This window comes from Anomaloglossus baeobatrachus, chromosome 3 (assembly GCF_048569485.1).
Source record: "Anomaloglossus baeobatrachus isolate aAnoBae1 chromosome 3, aAnoBae1.hap1, whole genome shotgun sequence".
In the NCBI taxonomy this organism is placed as follows: Eukaryota; Metazoa; Chordata; class Amphibia; order Anura; family Aromobatidae; genus Anomaloglossus; species Anomaloglossus baeobatrachus.
The window spans coordinates 59,584,004-59,606,748 of record NC_134355.1 but is presented as its reverse complement, the minus strand read 5'-3'; the positions used below and the strand labels follow the sequence as shown (position 1 = coordinate 59,606,748).

General features: G+C 45.5%; 1 protein-coding gene across 1 annotated transcript in view; it reads right to left on the bottom strand.

The window, feature by feature from the left end:
* Positions 1–22,745, bottom strand: part of TTC7A (tetratricopeptide repeat domain 7A) — a 515,691-nt gene that overhangs the window by 464,998 nt on the left and 27,948 nt on the right. The window contains exons 2-3 of the mRNA XM_075339201.1: positions 16,775–16,938; positions 11,491–11,659 (exon numbers count right to left, since the gene is read on the bottom strand). Coding sequence (XP_075195316.1) covers positions 11,491–11,659; positions 16,775–16,938 — 333 coding nt within the window. The remainder of the gene's footprint in view (positions 1–11,490; positions 11,660–16,774; positions 16,939–22,745) is intronic.

The window sequence follows — 22,745 nt, the reverse complement described above, 5'->3', positions numbered from 1 at the left end:
TTTAAACTTCCCCACAACAGTATCACGGACCTGCCTGTTGTGTTCCTTGGTCTTCATGATGCTCTCTGTACTTTAAACAGAACACTGAGACTATCACAGAGCAGGTGCATTTATACGGAGACTTGATTAGACACAGGGGGATTATATTTATCATCATCAGTCATTTAGGGCAACATTGGATCATTCAGAGATCCTCAATGAACTTCTGGAGTGAGTTTGCTGCACTGAAAGTAAAGGGGATGAATAATATTGCACGCCCCAATTTTCAGTTATTTATTTTTTACAAAAATTTAAAATAATCAAAAAATATCGTTCAACTTCACAACTGTGTCCTACTTGTTGATTCTTCACCATAACATTAAATTTTTTATCTTTATGTCTGATGCCTGAAATGTGGGAAAAGGTTGAAAAATTCATGGGGGCCGAATACTTTCGCAAGCATGTGCAGGGAGCAGATGTGATAGATAGATAGGTTCCCTCACAACTCTATCTATCTATCTAATTTATGGGTTCACACACTGAATTAGTATATAATCCAAACACTATTGTTTTCTTATTGATTTTTAGAATATTCTGATTTTCTACTTTACAATGTTTTTGTTATTTTACTTTTTTTTACAATATTTTTATTGGAATAAGGGACCACAGTAAATTAATATGAAAATACGTACACACAGCAATATCAAAATAATGGAAACATTGCAAAGTAATGATCCAGGAAAAATCTCAAGTAAAAACCTAGGGAAAATGCAAAAAGGCCTAAAGTTCAAAAAGAAGGCCCCTGAGACTAATAGAAGAGGACTTGGTGATTTATGAATGATATGCTGAAGTCGTCTGGAAGAAGATCAACACAAACATGCAATGAAAAAAAAAAAGCTGATGTTGAATCAGTAAGAAGCGAATGATTCGTTCTGCTACCGCAGCCAAAAGTCTCCTTGGAGCGCTCATGATTGTCGATGCCAAGCGAACGCTGGATCTTCAGCGCCGGATCGGCAGGGGATCGGAGAGGTGTTTTATTTCTAATTTTATAATATTTGCTGCTTTTTATTAATTTATTTTTAAAGATCGGATAACCCATTAAATTAGCATAATATCCCCCATGATGAGAGGTCCAGCTCACTGCTAAACTGGAACATTAATGTTGAAGACTTGCCACATTACATGCCGCGCACTTTGCTGGATGAGTCATGTATGAACGTGCAGGATTTCCTGTGGTCGGTACATACCATTTGATGAGCTCTGGTGACGAGAGAAGTCTGAAGGTAGATGCAGCGGAGAGCGAAGAGCAGAAAGGGAGAAAGAGTTGAGAGATATTGTCAAAAGAAGCAGATCCTATAGATTTGGAGCCATCACAGGGAGCATCTGACAGCCGCGAAATTCCCAAAGAAGCAAAGAAAAAGACAGAAGAAAGTGAAGAATTAGAGAGTCAAGCATCGTCCATGGCATCTTTAATAAAAGACTAATTACACCAAAAATCACCAGTAAATACAAGTAATAGACATTCTCTGCAGGCATAGCTTAATATAATAGGTGGCAAGTGCAAAGGTACCGGTCACATTGAAAATGCAGTGCAGCAGCCGGTTCAGCCGCACAGGAGCACCAGCCCCGGAAGTGGATACATATGTTGGTTTTCTATATACTGTCCCACGGCAACCACAGTACATGTTCTATGCAATTTCTATGCGCTGCTTTCTTTTCTTATTTTTTCAGGTAGATGCTCATCCAAGAAAACAGGATACTGGGGACGAAGCCCCTTTGGCATCCAATCATGCTCAGCCAATGTTTTTATATATTAAAAAGAGTTGTTCACTTTTGGACAAACAAATCAGATACTGATAGTACTTACCTTCCTCTGCGTTCAGTACTGGGTACAGACCATTGATCCTGCACTGTGTTTTGACTGCAGCAATGACATCATGTCAACAGGTCACACAAATGCTGCAGCCAATCACTGAGCTGTTGCTGTCTATAATGGTACGGATGATGAGTACAGTGATTGGCTGCAGCGGTGATGTACACTGTCAAAATGACGTTATTACTGCAGCCAATTTAAACAGACGGAAGCTGCAGTTTCCCTATCTTTCCAGGTAGATTTTCCTCTAAGGAAACAGAACACTGCGGAAGGAAGGGACCCATCTAACTGTATTATGTATTAAATCTCTGCATTTTCTTAAAGCTCTTCATTAGGGGTTCACACTCACCCCCTGTGGTTGGAAAGGCAGAAACTCTAACAGTGAGCCACAGGATGCATTGTCCTGTATGATGTACTTTTCATAAGGCCTCTTTTATACGTCCGTGCAAAACCACATGTTTTGCACGGTCCGTGGTGTAGGTGCGTATGTGCGTGTGACTGTTCAGTGTGTGCTTTCTATGTGCTATCCGTGTGACATCCGCATAGCACATGGACAGCATGAACCTCTATACTTACCTGTCTATGGTGCTGCTGTGTCTGGCGCTGCTGCTGCTTCCGGTCCTCGGTGCAGTGAATATGCAATGTGCACGATGAGCGGGGGTCGGAAGCAAGTGACAGCCGTGTTGGAAACATCAGCGATGGAGGCAGGTGAGTAGAGAAAAGCATTTCATTTCACAGACCCGTGTTTTCTCTGGTACATGTAACACGGATAACATCAGTGTACGGTCCGTGTGACACCCCTGCTGCCGGAGAAAAACGGACATTTCTACGTGTGGAACACAAAGACACGTATGCTACACACAGACACATGGTCCATGGGAAAATACGCACATGTGCGCAAACCCATCAATTTTAATGGGTCTACGTGTGCCCGTGTCTCCGGTATGTGTGAAAACAGACATCACACGTACCAAAGACACAAATGTGTGAAGAGGGCCTAAAAAAACAACACCAATGCCATTTTATGGTGATCAATAAATGACATAAATAAAAAGGTTTTTAGCAAAAAAAAGTACATAAATTGTTTTGGTTGGTATGGCTATAAAATGTGCAAAGAAGTCTGTATATATTTGGATAATGTGTATATAAATGTGTCCTATGTATGTGTGCATTTTATATATGCAAGTATGTGTGTAATGTTTACATGTGCGTGTAATGTATATGCTTAGCATATTTTACACTTGCGTGTGTATATTTGTCCCTAAATTTAACATATCTATTACATGTGTGTGTACATTTATGGCACAATGGAGGACTGGGATCTTTGTTGTCAGCGTTTGCCCTTGGCACCATGCATTGCCGAATTTTCCTCAAGACTGGCATCTGAGAGACCCTGCTGACTTACAATGGGGTCTTTCACCTATGTTGTGGCTTCCATTGGTTTTACGGGAAGAATGTTACTTCATACATATTTTCTTCCAATCAAATTGGCTAGAAGGAGTGTGAATAGGGGCTAGTTGTCATGCTTCGGAATTTGATCCGGTGACCTTCTGCTACAGAATCCTTTTCCTTCTCTGTTGCTTTTACATTTGCTTCTATTCCATTGGTTTGTGGTTACAGGTGTTCTCACTTGTTTATGGTCTCTGTTCAATCACATTTCGGGTGGGGCTATTTTTACTCCCCTATTCCGGCCATCCTCTGCTGGCTATATGCATATCTGTGTGGAGATCTAGTCTTGCTGCTAGGGATCCTGCCTGTTTGACAAAGACTGATTTGGCATTAACCCTGTGTGTTCTCTTGTCTTTCTTACACCTTCCTTCTATTTTCTATTAGATTGGTAATAATTTTCCCGTGCTTGCCTTTATTATTTCTCCTTTCTCCACTTATGCCTGTGTTTTATGTTTACTCACTTTTGGTTTCTGTCTACCACTGCACTGTTTCCTCATCCTGGTATCATGGTGCAGAGTTGGGAAAGGTCTGGCGTGAGTCAAAACACACAACAGGGGTTACATCACGACAAAGAAATACACCGGGGACACTTTAACAATGGAGGGCCCTAGGACTAGTGAGAGGGAAGATGGACACCTCCTTCACTTACCTGCCACTGTACTCTCCACTCCTACCCAGTCAATACACAGGTTCCTCACCTGTCGCCAGACAGGAACTTGAAGCCCTGAGATACCCTGGCTAGGGAGTGGGCAGGTAAGGAACGCTAGCCCCACTGCCGCACTGAAACAACACACCAGGGAAGGAAGACTGACAGGTGGAAAACAACAGAATGCTGCAGTCAGCCACCACAGTAACTTCAAGAGAGGGTTCCCTGAAGCTCCTTCCACCTCCAGGCCAAGCTTCAAAATGGATCAGAATTACCGGCACCCTCTGCTGGTAGCAGAGGGTATATAAAGGGACTGGGAGTGGTACCAAAATGGAAACACCTGAAATGGTAATGAGACTGCTTGCTGGCAAGGAATACTGACAGTAACCCTACAACTACCAAAGGAAAGAAAAACATGTTTAATATTGAGAGTCAAGAATGGAAATGACTCTCTAATTCTGAATCGGTCACTAGTCTCATAATGCAGAGAGACAGTTGTGACACCTAGTTAGTTGTGTGCGGCTACCTCCCCTCTGGTGTGGTGCCTTAGGAGAAACAAGAAATAGTTTGACAGCCATTTAGGGAGCTGGGTCCAAACTGTGGTGTTCCAGTTGTGTTGCCAAGGACTTCGGCGGGCTTTACACGCTGCGAAATCACTAGCAATTGCTAGCGATGTCGAGCGCGGTAGCACCCGCCCCGACGTATATGCGATATCTGGTGCTTGCTGCCGTAGCGAACATTATCGCTACGGCAGCTTCACACGCACATACCTGTTCGGCGACGTCGCTGTGACCGCCGAACTATCCCTCCTTCAAGGGGGAGGTGCGTTCGGTGTCACAGCGACGTCACCGCGACGTCACTAAGCGGCTGGCCAATAGAAGCGGAGGGGCGGAGATGAGCGAGACAAAACATCCCGCCCACCTTCTTCCTTCCACATTGTCGGTGGACGCAGGTAAGGAGATGTTTGTCGCTCCTGCGGTTTCACACATAGCAATGTGTGTTGCTGCAGGAACGACGAACAACATCGTATCTGCACTAGTAGCGACATTATGGAAATGAACGACGTGACACAAATCAGCGATTTTTAACGCTTCTGCGCTCGTTAATCGTCGCACCTAGGATTTACACATTGCGATGTCGCTACCAGCGCCGGATGTGCGTCACTAACGACGTGACCCCGACGATATATCGGTAGCAATGTCGCAACGTGTAAAGCCCGCCTTTTAGTCTGTACAGGAACCAGTAGGGCTTCAGTGGTTTTGACTTTTGTTTAACCTGTGTGTTAAGGGTACTTTACACGCTGCGACATCGCTAACGATATATCGTCGGGGTCACGTCATTAGTGACGCACATCCGGCACCGTTAGCGACATCGGAGCGTGTGACACCAAGGAGCGATGATCAACGATCGCAAAAACGTCAAAAATCGTTGACGTGTCGCTCCTTTTCATAATATCGTTGCTGCTGCAGGTACGATGTTGTTCGTCGTTCCTGCGGCATCACACATCGCTATGTGTGACACCGCAGGAACGACGAACATCTCCTTACCTGCGTCCACCGGCAATGAGGAAGGAAGGAGGTGGGCGGCATGTTCCGGCCGCTCATCTCCGCCCCTCCTCTGCTATTGGGCGGCCGCTTAGTGACACCGCAGTGACGTCGCTATGACGCCGAACGCACCTCCCCCTTGAAGGAGGGATTGTTAAGCAGTCACAGTGACGTTGCTGAAAAGGTATGTGCGTGTGACGCTGCCGTACCGATAATGTTTGCTATGGCAGCGATCACCAAATGTCGTACAAACGACGGGGGCGGGTGATATCGCTAGCGATGTCGCAGTGTGTAAAGCACCCTTTAGTTTCTATGTGCATAACACTAATGTAGAGTTCAAACGGGAAGAATTTGAAGTTACATATTTGGACTGCACCGCTAGGACTGATCGTGGGTTTCCTGACCCAAGTTGACCGCATCTAAAGGCCGCTTTAGTTTAGAGGTAAGAGAAAGAAAAATGTGCAAAAAGTGGGATCACCAAATATATCAGTAAAAATATCTTTATTAATCATAATTAATTATTTTGTTTTTTAAAGGCCGCTTTACACGCTACGATATATCTAACGATATGTCGTCGGGGTCACGTCGTTAGTGACGCACATCCGGCGCCGTTTGACATATCGTAGCATGTGACAGCTACATGCGACTGAACGAGCAAAAATACTCACCTTATCGTTGCTCGTTGACACGTCGCTCATTTTCTAAAAATTGAACGTCCTTCTGTGCTCCGGTTGTTCATCATTCCCGAGGCAGCACACATCGCTCCGTGTGACACCCCAGGAACGATGAACTGCAGCTTACCTGCGTCCCGCCGGCAATGCGGAAGGAAGGAGGTGGCCAGGATGTTACGTCCCGCTCATCTCCGCCCCTCCGCTTCTATTGGGCGGCCGCTGTGTGACGTCGCTGTGACGCCGAATGTCCCTCCCCTTTCAGGAAGAGGATGTTCGCCGCCCACAGCGAGGTCGTTTGGAAGGTAAGTCCGTGTGACGAGGGTTTACGACTTTCTGCGACACGGGCAACAAATTGCCCATGCCGCACAAACGATGAGGGTGGGTGCGATCGCACGACATATCGACACGTGTAAAGCAGGCTTAAGGCATAATTAAAAGGCAGATTGGGAGACCCGCGGTCAGTCTGGGCATGTGATGCAGATATGAAGAATGAAATTTGGCTGTCTGAACCCTGCCTTACACGGATGAGGAAAAATAAACAAACAATGATAAAAAGTTTTGCAAATTGCACATTTTCAATTAGGAAACCAGAACAATCCAAATGTCAAAAAGAAAATAAAAAGATCAAAAAATCTCTCAGTGAATGAGGAAACTTTTCTCATTATGTGCTGTAAGGAGAAGGCAATTTCTTATGTTGCAAAACATCTAAAACTGTGTGTAAGGGGCGTCTGTCACTTTGTGATTTATCAATTAGGCTTTATTAAACTTTGCTAAAGTCTTTCACAAACAACGGTTTAACCCTCATGGTCTTTGCATAAAAGGACAACAACACACCAGCCCCCCTGAGACTCCAGATGTACTTTCCGCCCCCAGCCACGCAGCTGTTGGAGATGAAGCAGAGAAGCTCACTAATGGCCACTGAACTATACATAAAGCTACTGGGCCTGTGAAACGCGCCGGCTCATACCTCGTAGACACATAGCAAGGGCTCATTCACATCTCAGTTTTTCGGATGCAAATTACATCTGTATTTTTAATACATGGAACTTATCACCTATGACAATCTATGCGGCTGTCACATGTAGGATTTTTTTTCTTCGGAATGAGTGGTCTGTGCAAAAATCACAGAGAAGTGTCCGAAACTGATCCGAATGCCGGATCAAATGCAAGTTTACGGGTCCGGAGAAAAAAAGTGGAGAGCATGCGGATTCCATACGAATTCTGTCCATTTTTCAGGAAAAGATGATGATAGCCGATGATAGCGATGCCGAGTGCGATAGTCCCCGCTCCCGTCGCACATGCAATATCTTGTGTTAGCTGCCGTAGCCTATATTATCGCTATGGCAGCTTCACACGCACTTACCTGCCCTGCAATGTCGCTCTGGCCGGCGACCCGCCTCCTTCCTAAGGGGGCGGGTCGTGCGGCGTCACAGCGACGTCACACGGCAGGCGGCCAATAGAAGCGGAGGGGCGGAGATGAGCGGGACGTAAACATCCCGCGCACCTCCTTCCTTCCGCATAGCCGGTGGAGGCAGGTAAGGAGATGTTCCTCGCTCCTGCGGCTTCATACACAGCGATGTGTGCTGCCGCAGGAAAGAGGAACAACATCGTATCTCCTATTGGTGCAACATTATGAAAATGACTGACGCTACACAGATCACCGATTTACGACGCTTTTGCGATCGTTTATCAGTGCTTCTAGGCTTTACACGTTGCGACGTCATTACCGGCGCCAGATGTGCGTCACTTTCGATTTGACCCCGACGACATAGCAGTAGCGATGTCGCAACGTGCAAAGTACCCCTTAGTTTTTGCCAGATGGAAAAAAATAAACATGGGCCCAACTAGGATAAAACTCGGGGGACACTATGTAGCGCCCGCTCCTAGTCCCGGCGTTGTATCCCCACGCTCCCAAAAAAATTGATATCTGAATGAGTAAAGACGGGGGAAAGACTATAACAAAGGTATTATGGTTCTTGTATAGTTCTCTGCTTAATAAAAAGTTACACATTTTTTTCAGTAAACTTTCTACATTCCACTATTTCCATCTAGGGTCCCATGATGGGCGCACGGGTACATTTAGCAGAGCTCTGTCCTGTAACGAGCCGAGCACCTGCGGGTGCATCACATGAACAGGACAGATTTATACCCCTTAGTGTAAATGATGGCTGACGGCAAACCATGAAGTAGCAGGCATATTGGAAAACTGTATGACTTTATCTTATAAAATAATATTTTATATTCGCTGAAAGTGTAATAAATAATAAATGAGTTGTCAGGTGCAGAACGCAAGTTGTAAGCCGACAACTCGGCACCACACCATCGCCGAAAGGAGTCACAGCAGTGACCCTGGTGCCAAAAAAACACTCCTGTGTTCAGATATTATGGTGCCCCCTGCTGTTCTTCGGTTCCCTCTTAAAACGTCCACCTAATGTGCCCATCGCTGGTGGTCACACATGCTGAGTAGCTCAGTCCTACCACTGGGAACAGCAGGGATATCACTAATATTCAGGCCTGATAACAAGACTCAGTGGCATCTTCTCACCAACACTGGATACATTAGGAAGACGCTCTGAGCGGGAACTAGAAAAACAGAATGGGTGCCCTAATAAGTATAGAACAACAGTATCTACTTAGTAATGTTTAAAGGGAACCTGTCAAGTGCAATACACACCCAGATCCACGAGCAGTTCTGGGTGTGTTTTGCTAATCCCTGCCTAACCGTCCCTGCTAGTAGCATAGATAAAGAAATCTATAGAAAAAGTATCCTAAAGATTCTTTATAATATGCTAATGAGCGCAGGGACTAGTCACAAGGGCGTTAGTTCCGCCGTCTTAGCATGGTACCACACCCACAGGGGCGTGCTAATATGCTATTCAATGCAGCATCACCAGCGGTGACACCTGTGACCGTTGAACAGAATTCCCAGAACTTCCGGTCTTGCGCAGTAGACCTCTCTGAAGCCGGGACGCGTACTCCCGGTTTCATACAGCCCATGATCGGAAGTGACGGGCATTCAGATCATCGGTCACAGCGGACACAGGTACGCGCATGACCGCTGGTGAAGCTGCATTGAGTAAAATGTTAGCACACCTCCGTGGGCGTGCTACCATGCTAATAGTGCGAAACGAGCACAGGAACTAACGCCCTTTCGACCAGACATTAGCCTCAATAGCATATCATAAAGGATCTTTAGAAATACCTTTTTTTAAAGATCTCTTTATCTATGCTAGTGTATACAGGGACAGTTAGGCAGGGATTAGCAATATACACCCAGAACTGCTCATGGTTCAGGGTGCATAGTGCACCTGATAGGTTCCCTTGAAAGGGGTTATCTGGGACTTTAGAGGGTTTTTTGCTTTTGGGCTAAGAACCAGTTGCAAACAACATGCCTGTTCTGCCCTTCGACGATGCGTTCCTTCTCAGGTGGAGATTCTCCTGCTTCCTTTGACGTCACGTCAACAGAGCAGTCCCTTCTCTTTCGCTCTGTTGACGAGGCTCATGCTGATTGATAACTAGGTCCCTATTATGATATGCTCAGCCGGCTGTAGGGATCTATTCCTATATATTATATAAAGTCATTACACACAGAGGGATCTATTCCTATATATTATATAGAGTCATTACACAGAGAGATTTATTCCTATATATTATATAGAGTCATTACACACAGAGGGATCTATTCCTATATATTGTATAGAGTCATTACACACAGAGGGATCTATTTCACGTTTATTTTTGTTAATGTTGATGATTATGGCTTACAGCCAATGAAAACCCAAAAGTCTTTATCTGAGAAAATTAGAATAATTACCACAAAACACCTGCAAAGGCTTCCTAAGTGTTTAAAATGGTCCTTTAGTCTGGTTCAGTAGGCTATACAATCATGGGGAAGACTGCTGACTTGACAGATGTCCAGAAGGCAGTCATTGACACACTCCACAAGGAGGGTAAGCCACAAAAGGTCATTGCTAAAGAAGCTGGCTGTTCACAGAGTGCTGTATCCAAGCATATTAATGGAAGGTTGAGTGGAAGGAAAAAGTGTGGTAGAAAAAGGTGACTACATAATATATGTGTTTCTCTTTTTGTATTAAATTACTGAAATAAATTAACTTTTTGAGGATAGTCTAATTTACTGATGTGCACTTGTAGAATCTCAAAAAGAAGAATCTGTACATGCTGTATTTTTTATTTACCTCCAGATTTGGTCTATGAAAAAAATACAACGCCCAACTGAATAACATTGTCCCAGTGCTGTCCGCGTGATGTCGTTTTTTGACAGACAGCAGTGTGACTGAATATATGGTTGCGTGCACGTAGCCCAAGAATCATTTTATTACGAAACAACCCCCTAGTTCAAGCAAAACATATTACAGTCCTGTACATGGTATAATAACTAAAAAGCACCCAGATATAATAGACATTTAAGAAAGGTTAGTTTTAGGCGGTGTGTTCACAATAGGTTTTTGGTGAGTTTTTGACGCTAGCATCTTACAGTGCCTTCACGTGTCCGCGATTCCAGTACGTGTGACATCTGTATTCATACGTATTGGAGACAGGGACATATGCAGACCCATTAAAATTAATTGGTCTGTGCACACATCCGTGTTTTTTCCCGGATGTTTGTCCGTGTGCTCCACACAGCGACACGTCTGTCTTTCGCCGGCAGCACTGATGTCACACGGACCACGCGCTAATGTGATTCGTGTGACATGTTCTGGAGAAAACACGTGTCTTTGAAATAAAATGATTTGCTATACTCACCTGTCCCAAGCACTGCTGTTTTCGGCGCAGTTGTCACTTGCTTCCAGGTCCGCTCATTATGCCCATGAATATTCCTTGCACCGCAAGGAAGCAGCACTGGAGACAGTGAGTAAACAGCTCCTGATCTCCGTGTGCTATCACAGATAGCACACAGAGAACACACATGTGCCAAAATCATGGAACACGGATGGCCATACGCACCTTCAACACGGACCGTGAAATCTTGGACGTGTGAAGGGGGCCTTACTGAGTGTAAAGTGACCTGCGGTGCGTTCCATATTTGTAACATATCAACTTGTCTTGCTCGTACGTTGAGTTTTATGTACAGATTTTAGACTTGTGATAGATGTGGAAAATCCGCAGGTAAAAACACACATGCATTTTTGCTGCAATTTCGAGGCGGAAATGCATCAAAAACACATGTAATCCGCACTTCACTATCAATAAAATTTTGTCACAGCCAAAAATACCGGGAAGTATAAAAAACAACGAAGAGGAAGAAGAATTTATCTAATATATCGTCTCTTTACACAAACGTTATCCTGTTACTTGCACATATTTTACCTTTAATAGCAAAAGCTTCGGCGAAAAGTCGCATCTTATAAAGAGGCTCGTCATCAAGGGACAGGTGCTCAAATCCCGATCTGGCATACATGCTGACAGCATCCCGGTAAGATCCTTCACAGAAATGCAACTTCCCCAGTATCAAGAGTGCTTCTGTCATGTAGTGAGGCTGCGGGACAGAATATGTTACTGTGAGCAACAAAGAAAAGAAGGAAAATGCAAATCTAGAATAGTTCTGATAATTTTGTTTCCAGGTATCACAGTTCTCCAAAGCGTCTCCTGTTCATTAAATACATATCTTTAGAATAGAATAATCTGGCAGCAGGAGATGAGTGTGTTACTCCTGCGAGAAGCAGTGACCTGACTAGTCCTGTGATCAAGCTCATAAGGACAGGACGACAAATGACAGAGGCAATAACATGAAGGTACAGAACAAAGAGTAAGCAGCAGAAGAGGTGTTTCTCTTGCGTGAGGAAGTGACCTGTTTAGTCCCGTGATTAAGCTCAATGAGGACAGGGTGACAAATGACAGAAGCAGTAACATGAAGGTACAGAAGAATGTGTAAGCAATCAGTATATGGTGATGATAGCAGCAGAAGATAAAGGTGTTGATCCTTCGAGAAGCAGTGACCTGTCTAGTCCTGTGATCAAGCTCATAAGGACAGGATGACAAATGACATAGGCAATAACATGAAGGTACAGAACGTGTAAGCAATCAGCACATAGCGATGATAGCAGCAGGAGAAGAGTGTGTTCCTCTTGTGTGAGGCAGTGACCTGTTTAGTCCTGTGATTAAGCTTGTGAGGACAGGGCAACAAATGACAGATGCAGTAACAATAAAATACAGAGCAACATGTAACCTATCAGGTTATGGTGATGATAGCAGCACGAGAAGAGTGTGTTCCTCTTGTGTGAGGCAGTGACCTGTTTAGTCCTGTGGTCAAGCTCATGAGGACATGGGGACAAATGACAGAGGCAGTAACAATAAAATACAGAGCAACATGTAACCTATCAGGTTATGGTGATGATAGCAGCAGGAGAAGAGTGTGTTCCTCTTGTGTGAGGCAGTGACCTGTTTAGTCCTGTGATTAAGCTTGTGAGGACAGGGCAACAAATGACTGATGCAGTAACATGAAGGTACAGAAGAACGTGCAAGTATTCTGTATATGGTGATGACAGCAGCAGCAGTTTGTGTTTCTCTTGTGTGACGCACTTACCTGTCTTGTCATGTAATTAAAATAACAAGTATATAAGGTAGCCTCTTTCAACTCAGTATGACAAAGGAACAACAAATCATTTCTCTAATATAAGTGCAGACCAATGAAGTAGCTGGATAAGTGGCCCGGCATCAGAGGAGGCTTGTTAAGATTCAGTGACTATTGGACCAGAAGGCACTGAGAAAAAACTAGGACTACACGCCTAAATGTGTTGCCTGACACTGCAACACTGGACGTAATGATGTTGCGTTTGTGACTGAGTGTCACAGGTCACAATGTCTGTAAATGTGTTGGACTGTCTGCGGCTGGTCGCGCATGACTCGCTTTCCACAGGCTTCAATACAAGTCGCATGTGACTTGTGTCCGTTGTATCTGTAACTTGGCTGCTTTATTTAGAGCAAAAATACAGCTCTAAAATAGTTGTGAGACTTTTCAGAGAATTGACGTCACCGCGTGGCCCCAGCCTAAAGCGGCCATACACATCGGAAGGCTGCGTGTTCAGCGGACAGACATCCGCCCATCCCCCGTACATATGCACGCTCAGCTTAGTGCAGCGCTCATGTCGTTTGTACTCAGAGGAGAGTAAGCTGTTGGCAGATACTTCTCTCCATCATCTGGCACTAGATAGCTTTAATTAGGTTAAAGGGGTTGACTACTAATTTTATCCCTTTAATGTAAAATGTGAGAGGCCTCAGACTAATAGCGGATGACACAATGTACTTTTCATGCTTTTTTGGATTCACTCAGTGTCATGGGCTTTTCTCTGTTGCAGAGTTTAGTGACATGTTCTGGGTCAGAGTCTCACTTTATCTTGTGAGACTCTGCTGATTAAATGGATTCCCTCTCCTTTGGGGAGGAGAGGGTTAATGTCAGTTTGCCTTCCAGCACTACCCGATCCTGATCGGTTTGGATCATGCCCAGGTCCTATATATACCCTCTACCTCCACCAGAGGGTGCCGGTTATTTTCATTCATTCGGAAGCTTGGCCAGGAGGAGATAGGAGCTGGAGAAACCCTCTCTGTGACTTTCCTTTTAGGCTGCAGCAGTTTGTGGTGTCTGGTTGTACGGTATGGATGTTACCCTGTAGTCTGTTTACTCCCCCCCCCCTTTTATGTTTTTTCCCCTTGTGCACTTTTAGTGGCTCCTTTGTGTGTGGTTGCCATGTGTATGAGTTGTTGCAGTGGTTATCCTTGTTTTGTCTTTATTTGTCGGTGGGGTTGGTTACTTCTGTTGTTGCCCAGTCCCCCCGGGTGTTGGGTTGTGGAGGACGGGGGGGGGGTCTTACCATCAGGGACAAGGACAGGAGATAGGGCCAGGTTGGGGGCCTGGACGTACCTACCATCAAGGGTACCTCCGGGTGTGAGGGTGAGCGCAGGGGCTCCACCCTTGTGGCCAGTGTAGGTTTCCCCATCACCTGTGGTGCCATGGTGTGACTAACATCTGACTGACTGGAAGTCAGAAGTTACATCACAAGTAAGGCTGAGCGGACCCGGACTGTAAAAATGCAAAAAAAAAAAAGCGGCAGGCCGAGGCGGGTGATGCCATGCCGGACTCACATGAGTTTGACATCACATCACTGACACAGCCGCACACTCTTCTGACAGGAGCGTGCATGTGTTTCTAGGTACATGCACGCTCACCATACTGACCTGTAGACACTTGCACTGCTTTCTCCACCAACCGGCAGTCCTGGCGCCTGTGATTGGTTGCAGTCAGCTGACACTCAGGGTGGGGGAGCCTCTAACTGCAATCAATTACACGTGCCGGTGGGCGGGCAAAACAGTGAATAGTCAATTGTAGGCTCCGGGAGGGAAAGCGTGTCCCGGAAGCAGTTTGCCGCCATGGCACAGCCTCAGTGAGTACACCGCGCATGCTCCTACCCCCTATCCCTTCCACCAACATTTTTAATCTCCAGATTTTGATCCCCATAGACTTATATGGGTACCGGATTCCGTAGCGGATGGGGTTGTTTTGGGGTTTTTTTAAATTGAGCAGGAACCCGCTGCGGGTCCTGGTTTTTTGCGAGTTTGAGCAGCTCTAATCACAAGGTTTCAATAAGTCTATTAGAGCAAAACTGAGGCCAGAACAGACTATCAGACTTGTATTGCGTTGTGACCTCCGGTGCTCCATGAAACACTGGAGCTGTCGGGGGGTTACAAATAGCTGGAAGACAGACCGCAGCGACGGTGATAGAAGATAATACCGCAGGAGGGTGAGTATAAGACAGGGGCAGGGGAATTAGATTTAAAGCACCAAAGAAAAACGCTGGAGTGGTGCTTTAAGTGTCATGAGCAGGAAATACCTGTGTGGCACAAGATTCAGCGTCATAACACTGCAGCCTTGTGGCACTTGTCTGCTTTAGGCTATGTGCGCACTTACCGGATTTTGCCGCGGATTTTCCGCGGATTTGCTGCATGTTTCGCTGCAGAAAATGTTCATAACATCTCTGCAGTGAATCACCAGCAAATCCTATGGAGAAAAAAAATCCTGTGCGCACTGGGCGGAATTTGACAGCTGCATGTTTTGCTGCGGAAATCCCGCAGCAAAAACAAGTGCATGTCACTTCTTTTCCGCACATCGCTGCGGGATTTCACTCCATTGACTCAATGTTAATCGTGAAATCCCGCAGGGAATAACGCAGGCAGCAAATTCTGTGCGGTTTACTGCGTTTTGCTGCGTTATTCCCTGCGGTATTTTGCGGTTTACCTCCGGTAATGTACATCACTTGCTTGCGGTTTTGCAGGGAAGTGATGTCATTACAGGAAGAGGAAGCCGTGCACAGAGTAAACACAAACACATCACAGACACACAGACACATAGAACACACATAGAAATAAAACGGAAATATAGGAAAAAAAGAACGTGGGCTCCGCTGCATATTTACCTTCCAGCCGAGGTAAGCACACAGCGGCGGCCCGGTATTCTCAGGCTGGGGAGGGAGAGGGGCAGGGGTAATGTCCCCCGCCTCACTCCCCCTCCGGCAGCCGAGAATATCAGCCGCAGCTGCCCCGGCACTGTCGCATGCAATATGCGGCAGCACCGGCGTGTCCTCGGCTCTTCTTGCCACCGTGTAGCAGTGGTGGCAAGGTAATACAAGGGGTTAATGGTGATGGGGACCACCGCCATTAACCCCAGGCTTGATCATGGCAGCGTCTATGTGACAGCTGACATGATCAACCCGTAAGTAAAGTGAAAAAAACAGACACCAAAAATCCTTTATTTTAAATAAAACCAACAAGCCTCGTTCACCATTTTATTAACCCCCGCCCCCCGCAACAAAGCTCCAGCGTAATCCACAGGGTCCTGCACTGCTGACATCCAGCCGCGATGTGTCACAGACACAGCGCTGAATGAATGCAGCAGACAGCAGAGGTAATTACCGGTCATTTCCCACGGCCGGTAATGTGAACTCACTGCCGACCGTGGGAAATGCAGCGATCTGTCCTCTATCTATCCCTCTATCTATCCCTCTATCTGTCTATCTATCCCTCTATCTATTCTTCTATCCACTATCAGAATTAAATGTATTTTTTTTTTTTTTTTTTTTCTTCAATGTGCTTTATTGCATTGAATGCAATAAAGCACATCCCAACCCGCACGCGGCAAAACCGCGGCAATACCGCGAATAATACCGCGGTAAAACCGCAGCAAACCGCGGCAAACCGCATGCGGTTTTCGGGTGCGGTTTCCCACGGTTTTTTACCGCGGGTGCGGTAATCTTTGAGGGCATGCGGAATTTTCTCAAGAAAATTCCACTTCCCAGTGCGCACAGAGCCTTAATATTGTGAATTGTACACAAGTCTTGTCCAGACTACGCCCCATGTCCGGACTCGTGTGCTTCCCGATCATACACCTCCTTCACCAAGTTGTGGAAAACAGAACAGCTAAGGAGAATCTGCAGAGGCAGCAGCATTCATCTACACCTCTCCTGGCCGAGCCGGCAGAAAGAGTGGAGGAAACGGTGACGGGACATAATGCTGAATATGAGACATTTTAGCTAAAAAAACCACGCACAACAGTCACGAGTAAAATCACGGCCAGAGCGGGATTACTGCACAGCATACTTACTGGTAGTTTGCCTCTGTTTAGTATGCCTGTTAGATAGTTCTTGGCTTGACGCAGTTTTGGCTCCTTGCTTTCCATTAATGGAATGGAGAATTTGAGTTTGGCAATGTTTTCTCGTAGAGCGAGCTCCAGCAGAGCCTCCGCCAGCAGCAGGTTCGTAAAGTCATCTGTAATGCAAGGGTTAAAGCAGATGTCACAAAAACTGAATTCCCATATAAAGAAGGATGTGATCGCAGGACAATGTGACCACAAATAATACACACAATGAAAAAAGAAAAAGGCAATGGCGCAAGATAGAAAAATAAAAAGGTGCTTTATTCTGTTATTCGAGAAGCGCGCCCTTCCTCTTACTGACCCCGGTCACACTGCTGCCTTAGGCTAGGTTCACACTTCCATTGTGTTGCTTCCGTCAGGTCCGTTGTTGCGACGCAATGACGGATCCGTCGTTTTTGAGATGTCAACTGACGCAACGGATATGTAATTTCACAGGATTCCGTTCACAGGAATCCTGTGAAAAAACTGAATCCATCACGTCCGTTACATCCGTCGTGATCCGTTTGTGTTTGGAACAGCCCACTGGGTGTGCCAAACATGCTGGGCATGCTCAGTTGAGCATGACGGAATCCAGCACTGGATTTCTTCGTGTGACGGATTACAACGGAATCCAGCACCATAGACATTCATTATAGCTTGTGACGGATTGTGACGGACACCTGTGGAGTCCGGTTTTTTGCCGCTTCAAAAAACGTTACATTCAGCGTTGCTCCCGCCTGACGGTCAGTCACTAAACGACTGATCCGTTCGCAGCGGATGCAACGCAAGGCCATCAGTCACAATCCGTCGCTAATAGAAGTCTATGGGGAAAAACTGGATTCCTGCAAAACATTTTGCAGGATACCGTAATTCCTCAAGGCGACGGATTGTGACTGATGCAAAACAACGGAAGTGTGAACCTAGCCTTATAAAAGGTCATATATTGCATTTTTTTTTTTATTTTACATCGAAAACTAACGCAATCTTATATTTTTTAAAATCCGAAGCGTGTCAATTTATATTGCAGATTTAACCATTTGCAAATCTGCAGCATCTTATCTTATGGTAATGAGCGTGGGGACTAGTCCCCTGGGCATTTCTTCCCCTGGCTAGTCGGCCCCATTAGCATGTCTGTATACCCCTGTGGGTGTGATAACATGCTAATGAATGTGCAGCGTCAGAGAATGATCTCACTCACCTCTCCACTGCCATCGCCACCCGACACTGGATTTCGGCTCAGTGCACATGACCTCGGAGTCTGTCAAGCAGTGGGCATGTTATAATGCTGTATATAAGAGCTCACTGGTGGTGGCCGCAGCTTATAGGCCCCAAGTCTGGTGACAGGTTCCCTTTAAGGGGGTTTTCCAAGGCTTTTTTTTTTGTACACTATGTGCCTAAAATCTAACAATCTTGCTAATGAGGCACCTACCTGCCGATTGTACCCGGCGCCGGCACAGACTGGTGAGCGGGATCAGCTGCTCCACATCAACACGCCAGCTCTTCTTCCGGGCTGCCTTGTTGACAGGGTGTGACTGCTGTCATCATGTTAATTGACAATCAACTCCCCGCAGTTAGGTAGCGGGGAGCAGTTAGCAACTACCTGCCTGTTAGTTCTTTAGGCACAGGGTTAAAAATAGGATAGCCTTTTCATATCAATTAGAATAGTGATTTTTTTCAGTCAAGGAGCAGCATATTGCATCATTAAAAGGTGTTGACAACATGATCTTGCAGAGAGCAACTTGACCATATAGTTTTGGGGGATAAATTGATCTGACAGATTCCCCAACACAGATACAGCATTAGTTATTTTTTTCTTTTTATCGGAGGAATTTCCGAATGACTCTCTCTCTGCTTTTGGCATTGTGAAATGCATTTCTCTGCTGCAATCAAGTGGCAAATAGCAGAAATTTGTGGTTTATCGACGTTAAATTTCACAATGAAAAGCTAAAGAATGAGTTCACTTAAAGGGGTTGGCCACTTTAGCTTTATTGTAGCCTGTAATACTGATATATCAGTAATTGTCACTAAATCCTGTCCCCTCAACACATTTGTTAAAATAATGACCTCCCCTTTAGAGTCTTCAGTGTAACTGCACTGTACGTGAAAAATGAAGCCTAAAATTAACACAAAACATTTGTCCTAAAGAGGAACTACGTATGGCTTATGCTTTATACTGGATTGCCATTTCTGTCTCTATACGTCATTCTTTCATCCAGCAACAACAACAACTATAGTTGAAAAAAAAAAAAAGTGTGAATTTCTCAGATAGGTCATCATCGGTCCAATGTCTGCCACCCCCACCCATCTGCTGTTATCAGCTATATCTGCTTGTAACCAGTATATAAAGCGGAAGACCACTATATAGTGGTCGCGTCTGGATATGGCAGATCAGATCATAAAATGAAAAGATGATCTGGGAACTAGTCTGATTGCCGTATGTGGAGTCAGGAAAGAAGTTTTCCCCTAACGTAGAGCTTACTCTCTGCCCCATGGGGCTTTTGCCATCCTCAGTATCAAGAAGTTAAGGCCCCGTTACATGCAACGACATCGCTAACGAGATGTCGCTGGGGTCACGGAAATCGTGACGCACATCCGGCCTCGTTAGCGACGTCGTTGCGTGTGACACTTATGAACGACCGCTAACGATATCACTTACCTCAAATATCGTTGATCGTTGACACGTCGTTCATTTTCCAAATGTCGTTGAACTTCTGGGCCGTAGGTTGTTCGTCGTTCCTGAAGCAGCACACATCACTACAAGTGACACCCTGGGAACGGCGAACAACAGCGTTCCTGCGTCCTCCGGCAACGAGGTGGGAGTGTCGATAATGCTGCTGCTCTCCGCCCCTCCGCTTCTATTGGTGGCCCGCTGTGACGCCCCCTTAGAAAAGAGTTTGCTTGCCGCCCACAGCGACGTCGTTACTAAGGTATGTGCGTGTGACGCGCAGAACCGATATTGTCTATCACGGGCAGCGACTTTTTGTGACGCACGCACGACGGGGGCGCATGCATTCGCTAGCGATGTAGCTGTGTGAAAAGCAGCCTTTAGGCCTGTAGATTGAATTTGATAGACTTAAAAAGTTATTCCCATCTCCAAGATCCTATCCCAATATGTAGTAGGTGTAATAATAATAATAATAATAATACGATGATGAAGAAGAATATTAGCAAATACCTCCAATTAAAAATGTAGTATAGTTCTTCTGAAAAAAAACAAAACAAAAACTATGTAACTTACCTCATGTGCAGGGCATGACAGTAGCTAAGGTATCCATGGTTATGGCCAAGCATATGAGGACAGCTTGTTAGTTGCTAGTGGTCGTAACCATGGATACTTAATTAAGTGCCATGCCTGCACATGAGGTAAGTGACATAGCTTATCAGGAAAACTAGACTACATTTATAATTGGAGGTATTTGCTAATATTCTTATTATAACAAGTACTACATATTGGGATAGAATCTTGGACATGAGAATACCCCCTAAAGACATAAGAGGTCCCCCTCTCCTTCATTGTGTAGTAATGTCCCTCATCCAGTACTAAAGTCCCCCATCCTGGGCCACTTCCTGGTAAATATGCCTCCCATCCTGGTATATATGTCCCAATCATGGCCCCCATCCTAGTATATATGTCCCTATCATAGCCCCATCCTGGTATATGTCTACATCCTGGTATATGCCCCCATCATTGCCCATCCTGGCATGTGTCCCCATCCTGGTACATATCCTTCCCCAGTAAAAAAAAAAAAATTAAAAAAATAAACGATTATAGTCACCTTCCTTCTGCTCCCCTGGTGTCCTCCTCCGATGCACACATGCTGGCAACTGACCTCTGTATGTAAGTGGGACAGTGCATGATGTCACTGTCATATACAAGAATCAGATGAGTGAGTCCTCAGCTAACTCTCCATTTCATATAGTGTTTGGACAGCAGTCCAAAATCCTGTGGCTATCTCCTCCGGCAACCCTGTGCCGATGCTTTCGTCAACGGGTTTCTCCGAGATCTGGGAGGAGACCAAATCCTCCACCCGAATGAAGAGGCATGCCGATAAGAGACACGTGGATCTTCCTTTGTTCTGGCCTGGAGACAAGGTAAAGAGGTCTTCAAGATATGTCCTACAAACTGGGTCCCCGTTTCGAGGTGTTCTAGCAAATCAATGCCGTCTCCTATAAACTGAAGCTTCTAGCCAGCTTGCGTATCCCCAACTCCATCCATGCGTATCTCCTCAAGCATGTTGTCTTGAGAGGCTATTTCAAGAACCCGAGTACCCTGCCTTCACCGGTCAATGTAGAAGACATCATTGAGCTAAAATACATCCTTGCTATGAACAGCGTGAGGGATTAATTGAAAAGGGAGGGCGTAAAGGGGTAGAGGTACTGTAATGCCCTTAACGGTGTCCCCGCACTGTCCAGCCCCCCCTTCCTCGGTGGGGATGACAGCACACTTACCCTCCGGCAGCTCAGCGGTGTCTACTCCTTCCCCAGTCTATGCTGCCGCCCCCCCCCCCGGGAGTCCACATGTCACACAGGCCTCTGGGGAGCACATTTAAGGTGTGCCTGCACCTACTCTTAAAGGGCCAGCAAACGCTCACCCAGAAGTACTTATCAGCCTATGCCTGAGAAGAACTAGGTATTTAGGCACCCTCCCCTTATGGGAGGTACCTGGGCAACATGGTCTAACCTTACAAACTCATTGCTAGTTGTTCAGGTCCCTTGCCTAAGTGCTGCTGCTGCGTTACACCTGACTGTTTCAAAGTACCAGCCGTTCCAGCTGAATCGTTCCATACCGGCCAATGTGCCCCTATCTACACCAGCCGTACCCGCTTCTGCATCTCTCTATACCAACATCTGCCTTATCAGAGACTGTCAGTATCCATACCCCTGGAGCCAGCTGTCACAGCACCAAGTCTCCCTGAGTGGCACCTGGTTGCTACTGGAAGCCAAATCCACCCTCACTATTACAGGCTCTGGTGAATCCCTGGTGTGAGCCTAAGTCACACCTTTCTCCCTCGGGTATAGTGTGCTGAGGACCAGTGGGACCACTTACCGCTTATTCTTATATGTGTCCCTGCTATGTGCTGTGTAATGGCCGTGTCTGACCGTACAGGTCTGACCATACCCCATCTCCTGGGCTGGGGAGTAAGCAAAAAAAGTATACAGACATTACAGCATGGGATCAAAAATAATTGTTTCTTTGAGTAATATATTTTTTTAAAAAACAGGCAGGAAAATGTTTTACCTCACAAAAAGAATCAGCTATGATACTGTGCTGTCCTGTCTTTATATATTTTTCCTTCCTCCCCTGCCCAGGAGCCATGGTATGATCAGACCATGCCCCTGTACAGTCAGACACAGACATTACACAGTACATAACAAGGACACATATATAAGATTATCTCAGCACAGGAACATTTTTTTTTTTTTAAACACATCCAATTGTGGAAATTATTATTGTTCCAAGATCTATTGATTAAAATCAACTTTCAAATGAACTTTGCTCGTGGGAAAACCCTTTAAGAAAGGCAGGGTTGTTCAGAGTAATAAACTGATATGCCACTAAGGTAAATATCCAAAGTTCACTCCACCTTAGTCACTGTTTTTTTTGCAGATATTCGAGAGAGTCGAGAGCGAACTACAGTATATCGGATGATATCACCGGACTGTGCGCACGCTGCAAAATCACAAACAAAAATCCCCTTTCATTGGTCCCCGAGAAGGATTTGTGAAGGAAAGTACACTTTTGTCACACAAATTGGTCTGATGATTTCCCTCGAGTACTCGGCCCACAGATCAGTCATTCACGGCCTCCTGTATTCATTCATGTGACTGGTATTTCTGCTGTTCTGTACGTCCCCAGTCTATCCTAACAGCTTCTAATATAAAACATGTGAACGCCCCCCCGTCTGCTTTTCCTTGCCCATGGAAAAAAAAAACACGAGTA